General features: G+C 35.0%; 2 protein-coding genes across 3 annotated transcripts; both read left to right on the forward strand.

The window, feature by feature from the left end:
- Nucleotides 1-7,047: 7,047 nt before the first annotated feature.
- ZK993.2 lies at nucleotides 7,048-11,773 on the forward strand (the record flags this gene model as incomplete). Of its 2 annotated transcripts, NM_001306271.2 has the most annotated exons (5): nucleotides 7,048-7,100; nucleotides 7,154-7,347; nucleotides 8,254-8,631; nucleotides 9,155-9,625; nucleotides 11,347-11,773. In NM_001306271.2, the coding sequence occupies 5 exons, from the start codon at nucleotides 7,052-7,054 to the stop codon at nucleotides 11,719-11,721; spliced, it is 1,467 nt and encodes a 488-aa protein (NP_001293200.1). The 2 variants fall into 2 exon arrangements, with proteins under 2 accessions (NP_001293200.1, NP_001293201.1); NM_001306272.3 differs by lacking the exon at nucleotides 7,048-7,100 and having other exon boundaries at nucleotides 7,294-7,347; nucleotides 11,347-11,721.
- A 114-nt stretch (nucleotides 11,774-11,887) lies between these two features.
- On the forward strand, nucleotides 11,888-15,034 carry ZK993.5 (RING-type domain-containing protein). Its single transcript, NM_001306273.3, has 4 exons — nucleotides 11,888-11,941; nucleotides 12,404-12,600; nucleotides 12,993-13,409; nucleotides 14,315-15,034. Exons 1-4 carry the CDS (start codon nucleotides 11,893-11,895, stop codon nucleotides 14,969-14,971), a joined length of 1,320 nt encoding a protein of 439 aa, NP_001293202.1. The 5' UTR covers nucleotides 11,888-11,892; the 3' UTR covers nucleotides 14,972-15,034.
- The last annotated feature ends 1,898 nt before the right edge of the window (nucleotides 15,035-16,932 follow it).

Genomic DNA, 16,932 nt, shown 5'->3' on the forward strand with positions numbered 1-16,932 from the left:
ACAAGGTATTCACCAGGAAATGGGCGGAGCCTAATCTATACAATTTTAAACCAATTCAATCAATAAATTAATAGTTAGTTAGTTAATCGTTAACCAATGTGACAAGAAAATCTTCTCAAAAAGAGATAGAGAGAGAGATAGCTAGAGAAACAGAAACCGAACGGAAATGATCTGTGAGCACAAGTGATAGCCTCCCCCCCCCCCTCCGTCCGTCCCGGGAGAAATACTCCCTCCCTCTCAAAATGCAACACCTGGTGGTGCCCCCCAATGAATAATAGGTGTATGAGATATGAATGACAAGTGAGACTGCTCTCCGAGCCAAAGTGACATGACAGCTTTGAGGTGGGGGGGGGGGGGGGGGGCAGTGTGAGAGAGAGAGAGAAAGATCTCCGGGACAAATTTCAAGTGGCTCACAAATATTGTATTCTCTCTTGCACACAGGCTCCCCCCACACAACTATTGTCAAACTGATAGGAAAAACTTTTTGGTGGCCGAGTTTTTTTCTCGGTCAAATTTTATGGAATCTTCTTAAAAAGCTTCTTAAAGGAATTAGGAAATGTTTGTTTATAGAACATTTCCTCAAAATACAAAGTATAAACAATTGGTTACACAAAAAATCTTTAAAGGTGGACTACGCCCTGTGGGGAAATTGCTTTAAAACCCGCCCATGGGGCCACAATGACCGAATATCATGATAAAAAAATTCAAAAAATTTTTCTACATTTTATATGATTTTTCGAAAATTGAAAAAATCTCAGTTTTCACCTAATTCCTATTTGAATTTCCGCCAATTGAACTCGTTCGATGGAGCGCGCTTGCATTATTTTCGTTAATTTTTTTATTTATTTTCATTATTTCACTGATTTTCTTCGTTTTTTGGCGGTTTTTAATCGGAAAATGAAAGAAGAAAAAAATAAACAAGAAAAATGCAAAAATGTTTATAAAAAAGTAACAGAAAAGGCATAAAACTCTGAATAATATTAATTTCAGGGTTGTCGTCGACGGAGATTTTTTCAATTTTCAAAAAATCATATAAAATCTAGAAAATTTTTTAAAAATTTTTTATCATGATATTCGGTCATTTTGGTACCATAGGCGTGTTTTAAAGCAATTTCCCCACAGGGTGTAGTCCATCTTTAATAGTCCGGGGGGCATACTAATAGGGAATATACGGCAGTTGAACAGCCCATAGCTCGGCTATTTTTGGTTTTATCAAAAAATTGTCAACTAGCAAAATATTTAATTTTAAGTGTTCTATAAGTTTGCGGTGTTGTATTTATTGATATTTTCAAAATGGACTGAGATATGAGCTGTCAAAGATTTTTCGTCGATGCACCATGTCCTTATTTTTTCGGATTTTCAAATAATTATTTTAATAGGTAATTTTTTTTTGAAACTCATTACAGTCTAAATTACCGAAACTTCAGAAACATGGTGCATCGATGAGGAATCAATATTTCGAAATTTCAAATATATTTTTGAACTTTCTTATTTATTATTTTTTTAATTTTTAATTTTTGGAAATTTCGATTTTGCTAGAGTTAAAAAAATGCAATTTTTTGACGAAAAAAAAACAAAAATATAAGCTGTAAATTTTGAATAAAAAACATGGTGCATCGACAATTTCTTTGTTCAAATTACAAAAAATTAATTTGATCTTGCATTGAAAAATTAAAATTCTTAGCTTCCATAAAACTCAAAACTTGCGGCGCCAAACGCAACAAAAGCCCATCAATTTCAATTAAAATGAAACATGTGTTGTTGGAAATGAAAGGGAAAGAAAGAGAGAAAGTGTAGTAGTTACACACAAATCACATATGATATCTCTCAAATTTCCAATGATTTATTACATGATTTGAGGTAACAGGGCAAATGGGAGAAAAATCGATAAAATTTGGTGATTTGGCTCCGCCCATATATTGGTTTAAGGTGGTTAAGCTCACTAACGGAGATTATTTTTTTGATTGCAATTTTTAAAACTGTTATTTTTTTTGGAAAAAAATTGGCTTGAAAATTTGATCTGAGTTTGAAAATGTGGCGGGAAATTTGAATATAATTCCAATTTTTTGAATACTTGGCTCGAAATTCAAAGTTTGATTGTTTTTGAAAATTTTGAAAAACAAATTGGCGGGAAATTCTAATTTGAATTGTTATTTTTAATTTTTATACGAAATTCCAGTCATATTTTTAATTTGCTGCGGAATTCAAATTTCAAATGAAGATTTCAAATTTTGACGTGAAATAAATTGTGGCAAAAAACAATTTTTTTCCAAAAATTTAAAATTAGGCGGGAAATTTAAATGAAAATTTTCGCGCGAACACTTTGAATTTTACAAAATCACGGGGTTCTGGTCTTCCTCATTTAATTTTTTGTGCTCCATTGACAATCGCCCGCCGGACAACGCGTGGGAAAGTCGTGTACTCCACACGGACAAATGAATTTAGTTTTACAACTAAAATCGAGCCGCGACGCGACACGCAACGCGCCGTAAATCTACCCCAGATATGGCCGTGCCAAAAATTTTTGACTGTGAATTTAAATTTAAATTTTTCAAAAACATTGCGACGGAACTCAGACATTTTTTTTAATTTTTCGATTTTAAAATAGGCGGGAAATTTTAATTACAATTTTCAAATTTTGGCCAAAAATTTAATATTTGATATTTCAAAAATTAAATTGTTCAGACAAAAAAATGTTGGCGGGAAACTAAAATTTCGAAATTCAAATACAAATAGACAATTTTCAAAAAATTTTGGCGCGAAATTCAAATCAACCTAATGAACAAAAAAATGACAAAAAAAATGTCCTCCACAAGAACATATTGTAAGAATGAATAAAAGAAGACAAGCGAATCAAAAAAAGGACATTTAAAATGAGTAGAAGAGAGGGTGAAAGGGAGTATAAAACTGTATGTGAAAGGGCGACGGGGGTAGGAAGAAGAAGAAGATGATGGAATGAGGAGGTATATGGAGACAATGGAAAGTTAAAATGGAATATAAAAGTACTTTAGATATGATCATACTTGACTTCTCCTACTTCTTATGTACATTACAGCAGAAAATACGCAGCAACGTGATTTTTTTGTTAATTCATACAATACGAGATGATAGGTTTAATAAAAATTTAAATTTCCCGCTTAAATTGTTTGGAAAAATTAAAAAATTAAAATTAAAATTTTATAGCTCACGATATAGTTTTAAAAATAGATTTTCAATAAAACTGACGGAAAATCACGGGGTTCTGGCCTTCCTCATTGAATTTTTCGCGCTCCATTGACAATCGTCGCCTGCCGGACAACGCGTGGGAAAGTCGTGTACTCCACACGGACAAATATATTTAGTTTTACAACTAAAATCAAGCCGCGACGCGATACGCAACGCGCCGTAAATCTACCCCAGATATGGCCTGGCCTAGTTCGGCAAAAACTTCCATTTCAATTTATGAGGGAAGCCAGAAATCCGTGGAAAATTGAAATTTGAATTTCTGGCCAAAATAAAAAATATATAGTTTTGCTACAAAATTTTAAGTTCGCGCCAAAATTTGAAAATTCTCGATGAATAATTTCGCAAAATAAAAAAAATTGTTGGGTCAATTTTTTTTGAAAATTTCGCGCAAAATTAACTGGAAAAAAAGGAATTTGGGTTTTTGTAATCGAATTAAAAAAATACTTCTGCCCCAATTTTTAATGTTTATAATAGAAAAATCTGAAAGCTTTGCGGAAAAAAATTAAATGTTTTTCTTTAGCTTCTGGTCACAAAAAACAACGTTAAAAAATGAAACTCTAATCTATTAATCAAATTTCCTTATCAATGAATCAATTGATAGTAAAATATATTAAAAACATTTATAAATGAAACTTTATTTGATTATTTCATTAGCCATGTTTTTTCATCAAATTTAATTCGAAAGGCTTATTGCACCAGGAAGCACGGGCTTCTGGCCTTCCTCCTTGAATTTTTTGCGCTCCATTGACAATCGCCTGCCGGACGGGAAAGTCGTGTACTCCACACGGACAAATACATTTAGTCTTACAACTAACATCGAGCCGCGACGCGACACCCAACGCGCCGTAAATCTACCCCAGATATGGCCTGGCCTAGTTCGGCAAACTCTTCCATTTCAATTTGTGAGGGAAGACAAAAATCCGTGAGGAAGTAGAAGAACACCGTTGCAAGATAAATTTTAAAAAAATTAGGACACTGAACTGAAGTTCAAATGATAACAAAAACATCCTGTTTTCCATTTTAAAAACATCGAAAAGCAAAAAATATTTACTTATGATAATAATAATGACCGGTGGAAATGTTATATTTGCATATTAATAGTATATTAACTGGTTCCGACCCAGAAATCGGAAACCGCTTTATCAAAAAATGTTCACTAGAAAATATGGTATAACCTTCTCAAACTTTTACTAAACCTAGAAAAAGCTACAGCCGACATCTGCCGTGTTGATTTTTTCAAAACCTTTTTGGAGGGAGACAAAAATGTACCTGTGAGATGTCGGCCACTATAACGTGGCCGACATCTTTTGGTAGTGGAGGCACAAAGAAGTAAAAGTTAGGTGCCTAGTAAATTGTAGAAAATGCCAAAAATTTTAAGTTATTTTTTTTGTAATTTTAATTTTTCTTCTAATTTCAATTTTTTTTTCTTGTTTCAAAGACAACTAAAAAAATTTGAGATCCTGAAAATCAAAAAAAAAAAGTTCCTAGACAATTGTTATTGTTTGTTCTTGGCCTCCGCCACGGTGGGGCTCAATAACAACTTACTATGCTCATTAAATAAAAAAGAGAAGTGTGGGGGGAGACACACAACTGGATCCGATGGATAGATTAATTGCAGTATGATTGTAGTGATAGGGAAGCTGAAATTCCAGTCGAAGGGGTTGGAACTGAAACAAAGGAAAAAAAAAGCAAACGTTTAAATTTTTTTTTGGTTTCAAATTTTCAAATTTGAGAAGTTCTACTACAGGAAGACCGCCGAAAAAAATTTCGATTTTTCGATTTATCGGTTTTTTCGTTTTTTTTTTCTAGCAAAACCGATAAATCGAAAAAAAAATTTGGGTTGCACGGTTTTTCGAACATGACGTCACTTTTCTGTTCGTATCTTGCGCATGGTGGCCGAGGTCGCCCAGTTTTCTAGGCCACGCGGTAAACTTCGTGGCCTAGAAACTTCCAAATCATCCGGAAAAGCTTGCGGCCTAGAAACTCACGACATGGCCCTCGGGGTTTTGGCCTTTCTCATTGCATTTTTCGCGCTCCATTGACAATTGCCGGGAAAGTCGTGTACTTCACAAGGACAAATACATTTAGCTTTACAACTAAAAACGAGCCGCGACGCGACACACAACGCGCCGTAAATCTACCCCCAGATATGGCCAAGTCAAAATGGCCTAGTTCGGCAAAAACTCTTCCATTTCAATTTATGAGGGAAGCCAGAAATCCGTGATGGCCTAGAAAAGCAAATCATAGCCGTGGGTAGCCGAGAACTTGAAAATTCTTCCAAGTGTTACAACTTTCTAAATTATTCATTCTTACAAAGTGCAAAAAACGGAAGGAATTCAAAATTTTTCAATTTTTCTGAAAAATTCAGAAAAAAATCAACACAACTTAATATTTACGTTTTTCGATTCATTATTCATTGCCAATTTTTAAAACTGACCACACGGTGACGTCATTTTTTCTGCAAATTTTGCAAATGATTGCCGCATAAAAAATCTAGGCCATCTAGGCCATGGTGACGTCACTCCTCTTCCATTAGCTTGCGCTAGGTGTGGCCGAGAGTGTAGCGATTTCTAGGCCACAGGGTAGACTTTGGTGGCCTAGAATCTCACTACATGGCCTAGAAAACCAAAAGTAGGCAATTTAATCTTTTCCTGTAAGAAAAACGACATAATAATCATTAATCGGTGATATGATATAAGAGGAGATATGTGTAAAAAGATAAAAGATATGATTACATAACCCGTCTTCTTTTCTTTTTCTTACTCTCTCTCTTTTCACACTCACATGTCTCAAAAACAGAAAATCTCTCATTTTTCCTCTCCCTCAAAAAGAAAAAGCTGATAAGAAGAAAAAGACATATGAGATCAAAAGTGACAGATTTTGACCTATCAGGTTACCGGCCGGATGGCGATACCTATCAAAAATAATCACAAATAACCCTGACAGCTTTGTGCTAAACTTTGATCTACCTTCTTCTTTCAAAAATTTGGGACACTGAAAAAAGTTTGAGGGAGCACCCCGGAAAACTTTCAGAATTGGCATTTAAAAAAGTGGCATAGAAAACTTGCCATTGGCCTGAAAATTTCAAGAAGTGGCCTAAAATTTGAAAAATTTAAAAAAAACCAAATGATAGCCTAGAAATTTCACGAATGACGCAAAAATCTCAATGGTGGCCTAGAAATCTAAATATGGCCTAAAAGTTCAGAAGATGACCGCATTGATGGCCTAGAAATACTAATTGAGGCCTAGAAATTTTAAAAATTTTTTAACTGTCAAGAAATTTGCATAGTAAGCTCAAAATTCCAAATTTGGCCTAGAAAATCACCTAGAAATACTAAAAATGGCCTAGTATTTTTATTATGGCCTATAAATATTAATAAATTGTCATTTCAAGAAATGGCTTATAAAACAAAATTGTGGCCTAGAAATTTCACAAATGGCCCAGAAAATAGCCCAGAAATGGCCCCCAATGAGGGCCTAAAAAATCTAAACATGGCCTAGAAATTCAAGTTTTTTCAAGGAGCTGTTTAAAAATTTGCGTAGGCCTAGAAAACCAGTGATGGCCTAAAAATACCAAACATGGCCTAGAAATATCATTTGTGGCCTAGAACCTCAACCACGGCCTAGAGTTCCTAAATATGGCCTAGAAAACCTGTGATGGTCTAGAAATCCCAATGACTAGCTGCATAAAAACCTCTACGATGGCCTAGAAAATTTTTATTTCCTTAAACCGATGTTTCTTGACCACCCAACAACACTTGTTTGTTCAGAAAAATGATAAAACCCTGAAATTTTTTATCACTTTTTTTGAAAATTTTTCTATCAAATGTCTCTACTCACCTCGATTTTCTGTCCGTTGTGCAAAACTCCATATGGTAAATTTTATTGTTTTATTCCGAGAGGACAACACCCCTGTTTCATTTTCCAGACGAGACCCAGAAAAGACCGCGTCTCGGTTCGTGTCATCACTCGACATGTGAGCAGTGTCAGAAGAACGCCACGTGTCAGATTTGTGGGCTGGAGGACTCTTTCAGGGATGTCGTGTACAATTATGATTTGATCCGATGTATGGAAAATCTATCTGAAATTTTGGAATCCGATGATCTACAAGGAGAATCAAAGGTTGGTGACGTCACAGGTGGCCTAGAAATCTTATCGGTGGAAGATTCGTGAAAGTTTCAAGCGCGCTCTGTAGAGAAATTGATGAAAAATTAATTAAAACAAATTGTGGACTAGAAATCTAGAGAATCTCTATCAATTTTTTTAAAATCGCCAATTTGGATTTCTAGGCCATCAATATAAATTCTAGGTTATATTTCAAATATCTAGGGGACCAATGATGCTTCTATGTTATATATTAAATTTCTAGGCTATCGATGAGATTTCTAGGCCATGTTCAGAATTTCTAGGCTATCAATAAATTTTCTAGGCTATCGATGAGATTTCTAGGCCATATTCAGAATTTCTAGGTAATCCATAAAATTTCTAGGCCATCGATAAGATTTCTAGGCCAGATTTAGAATTTTTAGGCCATCGATGAAATTTCTAGGCCATCAATATGATTTCTAGGCCATGTTCAGAATTTCTAGACTATCAATAAATTTTCTAAGCCATCGATAAGATTTCTGGACCATATTTAGAATTTCTAGGCCACCAATGAAATTTCTGGGCCAAATTTTCAATTTCTTTTTTTTTTAATTTCTAGGTCATATTCAAAACTTCTAGGCCGCCAATAAAATTTCTAGGCCAAATCTTTAAATTCTAGGTCATATTTTGAATTTCTAGGCCACCAATGAGATTTCTAGAACAAAAAAGCTTAAGTTCTAGGTCACATTTTGAATTTCTAGGCCACCAATAAAATTTCTAGATAATATTTTAAATGTCTAAAACACATTTAAAAATTTTCTAAGCCACTAATAAAAGTTCTAGGCCACGGATAAGATTTCTAGGCCACCAGTGACGCAATGACGTCTCCAGTAGCCCACCAAGGGAGCCCGTGGTACCTTATGACATCATTATGGTTTCCAGCCCCTAAGCTGCATGACCAAAGGATGTGGATCCGACCTGAAGCCGAGATTCTGTGTTACCTGTGCTTTATCCTCAGGAATTGCCGAATACCATCCATCATCCGGATCCTTAAGGCTGAACCATTGCATCTCGGAAATAATAATAATGGACAAGGCCAACAACTTTCTGATTTGCGCTGATTGTATCTGTAATGGAGACCATTCGGACCATGAGATTCTAAAAAATCATGAGATGGGCGACATGGAAGCGGAGCTGCAGTTTTTGTGTTCCGCGGCACGTGGATTCCTGATGGAAAGTCATATGGATAGGGGTGCAATTGATTGTGAGATCTTGAAAGATCAGGTCATCAAATTTCGGAAATATGCAGTAGCGATGCAGGTAGGCATGTAGGTAGGCAGGTAGTTCAGGAATAGGTAGTAGGCAGGTGAGTGGAGAGGTCTAAGGCGATTGGTAGGCAAAGAAGTAGGTAGGCAGGTAGATCAGGCAGGCCATAAGTAGAAAAAAGGTAAACAAGTGTTAATGTAAGTTAAGATGCAGGCGGTAGGCAGGCAGACAAGTGGACAGCCACGTAACTAGTAGGCGGCTTTTTGGCGAAGCAGGCAAGCACAAACTTAGGCAGGCAAGCAGGTCATAATAAACACTAAGCAGACAAGTAGGCAGGCAGGTTGCAAGTTGAAGGTAGGTAGGCAGTTAGGAAGGTATGTAGGCAGGCGGGCCACGAATAAACGATAGATAGTCTCAAAGGCAGACAGGACACAAAATATTGATTGCCTGATACGTAGGCGAAAAGGCGGTGGGTAGGCACGTAGGCTGGCAGGTAACAAGTAGGAGGTAGGCAGGTGACGGTAGCAGGCAGAGAGGTAGGTAGGCATGAAATAGGCACACAAACTGTTTGTTTCAGATGTTTTTGAAAACGGAAAATTGGAAAAGGGTGGAGGATGAGGTCATGATGAACGACTTATCAGTGAAATTCAATGCGAAAATTCCTGAAATTATGAATGCAAAGAAGAAAGCTTTGGAGATGGTAAAATCGATATTCACCCGGAATCGAAAGCTTCGGCAACGGCATTTGATGTATGACCAGCTGGAAATCCAAAAATATTTGGATTTTACTGAACTGAAAAAGTCTGAAAATTCTAACGAAAAAGCTAAAGCCATGTTGCAAAAAACAATCGATCAATTTCAAAAATGCAAAGAAATATATTCAAAATTCTGCGTGATTCCACTGGATCCGGCTGATGCTCTAGAAATTGACAGGGAAATTGAAGATAAAATGAGAAAACTTGAAGATGAACAGAAGAAGAAAACACCGATGGAAGTGGAAGAGGACTCGAAATTTTTCAAGTTTCGCGCTTTGCAAAAGGAGATTGAGGTGAGGATATTGTATTTAAGCCAACCACTAATTTTTTGAAAAATTTTGGCGGGAAGTCAAATTTCGTCAGAAAAAGTTTGGCGGGAATTCAAATTTCTTCAGGAAATTTTGGCGGGAATTCGAATTTATCTAGAAAAATTTTGGCGGGAACTCAAATTTCTTCAGAAAATTTTGGCGGGAATTCGAATTTTCTCAGAAAAAGTTTGGCGGGAATTCAAATTTATTTAGAAAAATTTTAGCGGGAATTCAAACTTCTGCAGAAAAATTTTGGCGGGAATTCGAATTTCTTCAGAAAATTTTGGCGGGGATTCAAATTTATTAGGAAAATTTTGGCGGGAACGTTGTCCGCGCCGGAAGCGTGGTCAGCGGCTGGTAATAAAATACAAAAGTGAAATTTGCGAAAAACCAAAAAAAAAGCGACAGTCCTGGTCCTGTGCACACTAGATGTTTTATCTATAGTTTGATCTACACGGCATCTCTGCCGGTATAGTGTGGCCTACATTCTCCCCGCTTGCTCTGCTTGTACCCCTCCTTGTGTGACCGCTCAACCGCTCAGTGGTCTCTTGTATTCACCTCTTCTTATATGATGTGGGTACACAAAATTCTGAGAATGCGTCGTAACGAAAACTACTTTTTAAATGACTATTGTAGCTCTTTTTTTCAAAATGAATTTGTTTTTCGAACAGTGACGAAGCGTTACAGTAGTCGTTCAAAGAATTACTGTACTTTTCGTTACGAGATATTTTGCGCGTCAAATATGCTGCGCAACACGCATTCTCAGATTTTCGTGCTCCCGTAATATTATCTTCACAAGTAAATGATATGATTATCAAGATATGTGAGGACTGCCAAAAATTAAAAATTTTAAAAATATTGAAATACTTTCAATGCACCGCCTAAATTGTTTGCATAGTTAAAATTCCAATTTTCCTTCAAAGTGTCTGGGAAAGCGAAATTTGAGTATTCCGGCTAGTTGTTTTTGCAAAATTGAGGTTTTTTTTTGAAAGTTTTATAAAATTTGACAGGTCGTATACCCACCAGAAGTTTTGAAAACATTTTTTTGTAAATGTTAGTTTCCGCCAAAATATTCTGAAAATTTGAAGATTGAACTTCCATCTTATTTTTCAAATTTTTAGAGAATTTTTAGGTATTACTTTTTAAATTCTAAAAGTTGATATTTGAATGGCAAACGTGGTCGGCAAACGATTTTTTCCGGCAGATCGGCAAATCGGCAAACAGGCAAGTTGTGGTTTTGCACTTATTTTGTTTGGAAATGTTAGAATTTCGATTTGAAATTACAAAATTAAACGTATCCTATGAATGTCCCTACATCTATTTTGAAAAAGTGAGCAAATTCCATGAAAATATCTAAGGAAACGGGGAAAAAAGATGACACAGTTTTAAGTGTTCCCGTCTTATAAAAATCTTTCTAATCATTTTCGGCAAACGACAAACCGGCAATTTGCCGAAAATAAAAATTTCCGGCAAACCGACAAACCGGCAATTTGCCAATTTGCCGAATTTGTCGACAAATCAATTTTCCGAACTGCAATTGCCGCTCACCCCTGATTAGAATCCCAATTCAATTTCATTGCAAAATTATTGAGAGAAATTTAAATTAAAATGGTTCCCTGAAATTTTTGGAAAAATGATTTTTTTTTTCAAACTTCAAGCCAATTTATTATTTTCTAGTTTTACCTTAAATGGCGGAAATTTTTCAGAGAGTTCATATTCAACATAAAACCTGCGAAAAGGAATGGCTAACACGACGTCGCGAGGTATTTCATTTGATTTCAAGCCGCTACAAAACTATATCCCAACTGGAACAACAACTTGGAAACGTTATATATACTCCAACTGCAAATGCAATATGGGCTTACGAGATAACTATGAAAAGCCTGCAGAATGATAAACGATTGATAAAGCTTTTTGAATCAATATCTGAACTGCTTCAAGCCAGGCTTATGGCCTCTAAATACTTCCCAGATGTCCCTGGAAAATCTTATGAGGATGAGATTTTTAAGCGACTACTCGTGGAGGATTATGATGACCAGATTGGAATTTCGTGGCTTCAGAAAATTCTTTTTATGTTTTAACTGAATAAATTGAACTTAAATTTAAACTCTAAATTTTCCAAATAATATTTTTTTATTTTAAGTTGAAATTTCTCGCCTTTTATGTGTTTACTTTCCTTTTTTGTCTTCCTGAAAAAAAGTGATAACGGGTGTGTTGCAATACCACCACTATAATTCTTACTTGGCAACAATATGGAGTCGATTTCCACACTGATTTGTTATGAATGCGGGAAGTTTTATGGTAATGAAAGATTATTTCAGTTGATGGTGTGATATAATAGGACAACAAATTACTAATAGCTTTTTAGTTAATACTATTTCCATAACAATTCATTCAACTGATATATATATATGGGTCAGTTAAAGTTGTAGGATTTTTTTACCGATGCTCCATGTTTTCATTTAACTCATAACTTTGGTCATTGCAATGATATCAATAAAAATTCAATTACAAACTTGAAGAATAAAGTATTCTTTATTGATGCACCATGTTTTTTGTTTAACTTTAACACCTCATAACTCTTACAACACATAATTAATTTTCATCAAAACGCACCAATATATTTTTAACAAAAAACTTTGATAACCCAGCTATATTGTTAGTTGGCAATTTTTGTATCAGTATAATCTATTAAGACTAAAGTTCTGTTCAAAAAACATTTTTAGTATTTTATATGCATTAACAAAGAAAATTTAATTTCAGATACAGAAGACCATCAACCTATTCTAATTGACTGCAGTCATTCGATATGTCTCCTTTGTGTTACAGTAACCTCTGACTGTCCAATTTGTAGTAGAGAGTTTTTGGAGCCACACGTTAATGATGACTTTCTTGAGCTTGTAAAATATGCAAATTCTATTCTACCAAAAGATGATAGTGAATATTCTAAAAGAGTTCAGGTGGGCTGTTTTCTAATATTTGACCAAGAAGTGTTCGGGCAGGCTCTGCAATTTTCTCGAAGTTGATCGATTTTTTTCGTTTTTTTTAACCCTATTCATTTTACTCAAGATTATTGAAATTCACTGAAACATTCATCGATTTTTCTTAAAATTATGGATTTTTAAAAACATTTTCTCAAAACAACCATTGATTTTCATGAATGTTTTTGACAGATGTCAATTTTTCTTGAAGATTATCAATTTTGTAATTATTTTTCTTCAATGATCTTGTTGAATTTTATCGATTTCAACTTTTTTTCAAACTTTTAAAAATTATTTATTTTCTTCTAATTTGTCGGTTTTTTTTTAAACATAACCTACTCAAATTTTTGTCCTGAAACGATGCTTTTCAGACTATCCAACAATCCATGTGCACCAAATGCTCCGATTCTGAAAAAGCGACTAGAATATGTGCTACATGTGTTAAAGAATTCGGTTTTGACCTGAAAAAACTGGAAACCTCATCAAAATGGGTAATTCAATCCTTTGCAATTCCAGTGTCCTCCGGAGATTTTTCGATTTGTTCAAATTGTGCAATTGATAATCATAGTGATGAGAATCATGAAATTCTTAGAGTTAGGGATATTGAGAATTTGGAAGATATTATAAAAATGGAGATTTATGTGAAATTTCATGAAGACGAAGAAACTTTGGAAGATTTTTACCGGAAAATTATTCTTCAATATCAATTGTGGAAACGTGGATTTGATCTACTAGCTGATGAGAATATTGTGGGGAATATGGAGCAAATTCCATCGGAGCAATTGAAGGTAGGATGACCCCGTGGCCTAGAAGTTCTAAGTTCTAAAAAACTCTTCCATCATAATTTTAAATCTGAAACTGATTTTCTACGCCACCAATCAGTTTTTGATGGCCTAGGAAATTTAAAAACTCTTCCATCGAAATTTCGATTGATATTCTCAAAATTTTTTCGAGTTTTCTGAAAAATTTTCGATTTTTTAACTCTGAAAAGTATTTACGTGCTTTTTTGTCGATTTTTTCAAAAAAAATTATTTATAAATTTTTTTTTTAATCTGAGACTTTCGTTTTCTTTTTAAAATTCATAAATTTTCTGAAAAGATTGTTTTTTTTTATTTATTGAAGCACAATTTTTCTTTTAATTTATCGACTTTCTTCGAGTTTTTTTTAATTATCATATAAAAATTACACAGGGTTCTGGCCTTCCTCATTGAATTTTTCGCGCTCCATTGACAATCTCCTGCCGGACAACGCGTGGGAAAGTCGTGTACTCCACACGGACAAATGCATTCAGTTTTACTACTAAAATCGAGGCGCGACGCGACACACAACGCGCCGTAAATCTACCCCAGATATGGCCGAGCCAAAATGGCCTAGTTACGCAAAAACTCTTCCATTTAAATTTATGAGGGAAGCCAGAAATCTGTGAAATTATCGATTTCAGTAGTGTTAGAGTGTTAAATTTACCATGCCTGCGGATTTTTGCCTGTTTTCAGACAAATTTCACTATGTGTCCACGCGAACTTGCCCTGTTTTTACAATTTTTATTGCACCAGGTATCCAAATTTTGATGACTGTCTGCGGTAAAAAATCCTCGGCATGGTAAATTTAACACTCTAACACTACTGATTTCTACTTGAAAATATGAATTTCTAGAATTGATCTATATCTTCAATTTTGTCGGTTTTTTTTTCAGAAAAGCTACGAAGAATCTAAAAAACCACGACGCGACTTGATTTCTAGAGTGAGAAAACTAAAAGCGGAAGAGCTGAAAATTCATCAAAACCATCTGCAAATGCATATTCAGGAGAACACATACCCGGAGCTTAATGAGAAATTGCAAAAAATCGATAATTCGTTTTCCGAAATTTTAGGTCAACAGGAAGAGTACGGAGAATTCGATTACGAAATAGCGGAAAAAATGGAAAATTTCGAGTCGGAGTTCAAGGAAAAGCAGCTAGTTGTTCTGGAAGTCGACGATGATTTTGAGAAATTTTATAAGCATCAGGCGTTGCTCGAAGAGCTTCAAAGTCTGAAAACAGCAATGGATTCCGGAATGCAAAAACTTGCTGTAAAAATGCAGAAATTCAATATTTATCTGGAAAATATGCGGCGAAATTTGGAAACTTGTGAATTTGAAGAGTTCAAAATTGTCATTTACATGGATATTATTGAAGAAAACACGTTGATCGAAAAATCAATAATTGAGATTATTCAGTTCCACGAGCGGATTGTTTTTTGTCATTTGATGCATTTGAAATACTTTCCTGTAACTTCTGAGTCTACAATTGAAGATGTGGTTTTTGATCGATTTATCAAAGATTTCAAAAAGGATATTGAATGGGATTTTTAGAACTGTTTTATTTGCTTTCTCAATGTAAATTAACTGCTATATTTCGTATGAACTTTTTTCAGTCTTTGTGTCAAAAAATTACATTTAATACAAATTTTTGAATGCTGGATAAGAGAATTTGGCATCAAAAACTAGTTTTAAAAAACTGAGAAAAACTGAGATAATTTATAACTTTTCAAAACGTTGATGAGAGCTGATATAAATTGGTATTTTCTGAAAGCGATGACAATTCTAAACAGTTTATGAAAGTAAAAAAGAAGGTTTCCCTTTGATTTTCTAGTGATTTTTAATTTTGAAGAAATAGCTATTGGCTAAATCTCCATTTTTCCTACCAAACACTTGCAAAATCCCTCCCTGTTGGATATGCTAATATATTTTAATCAGTTATGATAACTTTATGATAATCACCCCTATATATTCCCTCTATCACAATATAATTATTATTATCCCCAAAAACAAATCTATGAAGTATTTGATTGTTCTCTCCTGTTTTATTCTTCATGGAGTTGCCGCAAATTGTGGAGGTGATTTTTTTTTTGGCCAGCTAAAAAATTGTAGGATTTCTAAGCTATACTGCTCAACAAATACTATGCCATCTTAAAGGTGGCGTAATCGAATTTTCTTACAATTTCTATATTCGACTACACAAAACTACACAAAACCCACCTTAACATGGACAAATTGCTCGGATGCGTCTGCGCTTAAAGTGAATGATGTGCAATGTGCAACCGGAAGTCAGCAGCTTCTTCGGTACAATGTGGATGATGAAGAATTTTATACACCAGTTTCGGATTGGGTAAGTATGGTATAGAAAAATCACTGCTACCAAGAAGTAAAGTGGCATCACGCGGGTTCTGGCTTCCCTCATAAATTGAAATGGAAGAGTTTGCCGTACTAGGCCATTTTAGCTCGGCCATATCTGGTGTAGATTTACGGCGCGTTGCGTGTCGCGTCGCGGCTCGATTTTAGTTGTAAAACTAAATGTATTTGTCCGTGTGGAGTGCACGACTTTCCCACGCGTTGTCCGGCGGGCGATTGTCAATGGAGCACGAAAAATTCAATGAGAAACGCCAGAACACCGTGTGGCCTAGAAACTTCTAGGACACTAAACAAAAATCTTTATTATAGAAGTCCTGGACAAACGGAATGAAAATGGAGTGCCAGCAAAATAAATGGGAAATGACTTCTGAAAAAAAGGAGCAATATTATTTTACCTGCAAGAACTAGACGTTCTTCACAAATTGTCTGAAGATCTGGACAAGAAATATCGATATTTCTAACTTTTTAAACTTGAATTGTCATTTTTTTCTATTGTGGCACAAAAAGTTACTTGCAATAAAGATTCGAACGAATAATTTTTGGACAGAAGAAATTTGGCAAACACTCTTTGACTACCTTCTCTTTGACTACCTTAGATCTTTGACTACCTTTTGCTCTTTGACTACCTTAGATCTTTGACTACCTTTTGCTCTTTGACTACCTTTGCTCTTTGACTACCTTCTCTTTGACTACCTTTTGCTCTTTGACTACCTTAGATCTTTGACTACCTTAGATCTTTGACTACCTTTGCTCTTTGACTACCTTCTCTTTGACTACCTTTTGCTCTTTGACTACCTTAGATCTTTGACTACCTTAGATCTTTGACTACCTTTTGCTCTTTGACTACCTTTGCTCATTGACTACCTTTCGGCTCATTGACTACCTTTCGGCTCATTGACTACCTTTCGGCTCATTGACTACCTTTCGGCTCATTGACTACCTTCAGTTGCTCATTGACTACCTTTATCTAATTTTTCAGAATTTTCAGTTTTTTTCGCTGAAAAATCAGAATTTTCAATAACATGTTACTTTTTGATGTCTAAGAAGCTGGTGCACTTTTTCATTTCCTGAAATTCCGGAGAAAATGGAGATGCGATCTGATGTATAAATGCTCATTGACTACCTTTTGCTCTTTGACTACC

This window comes from Caenorhabditis elegans, chromosome I, assembly GCF_000002985.6.
Source record: "Caenorhabditis elegans chromosome I".
NCBI lineage: Eukaryota > Metazoa > Nematoda > Chromadorea > Rhabditida > Rhabditidae > Caenorhabditis > Caenorhabditis elegans.

Bases quoted from the DNA above. Each gene is read 5' to 3' on its own strand.
- ZK993.5 (NM_001306273.3), top strand. From the start codon at position 11,893: ATGGAGTCGATTTCCACACTGATTTGTTATGAATGCGGGAAGTTTTAT. The intron at 12,601-12,992 runs GTGGGCTGTTTT...GATGCTTTTCAG, and splicing joins AATATTCTAAAAGAGTTCAG to ACTATCCAACAATCCATGTG. The intron at 13,410-14,314 runs GTAGGATGACCC...TTTTTTTTTCAG, and splicing joins TTCCATCGGAGCAATTGAAG to AAAAGCTACGAAGAATCTAA.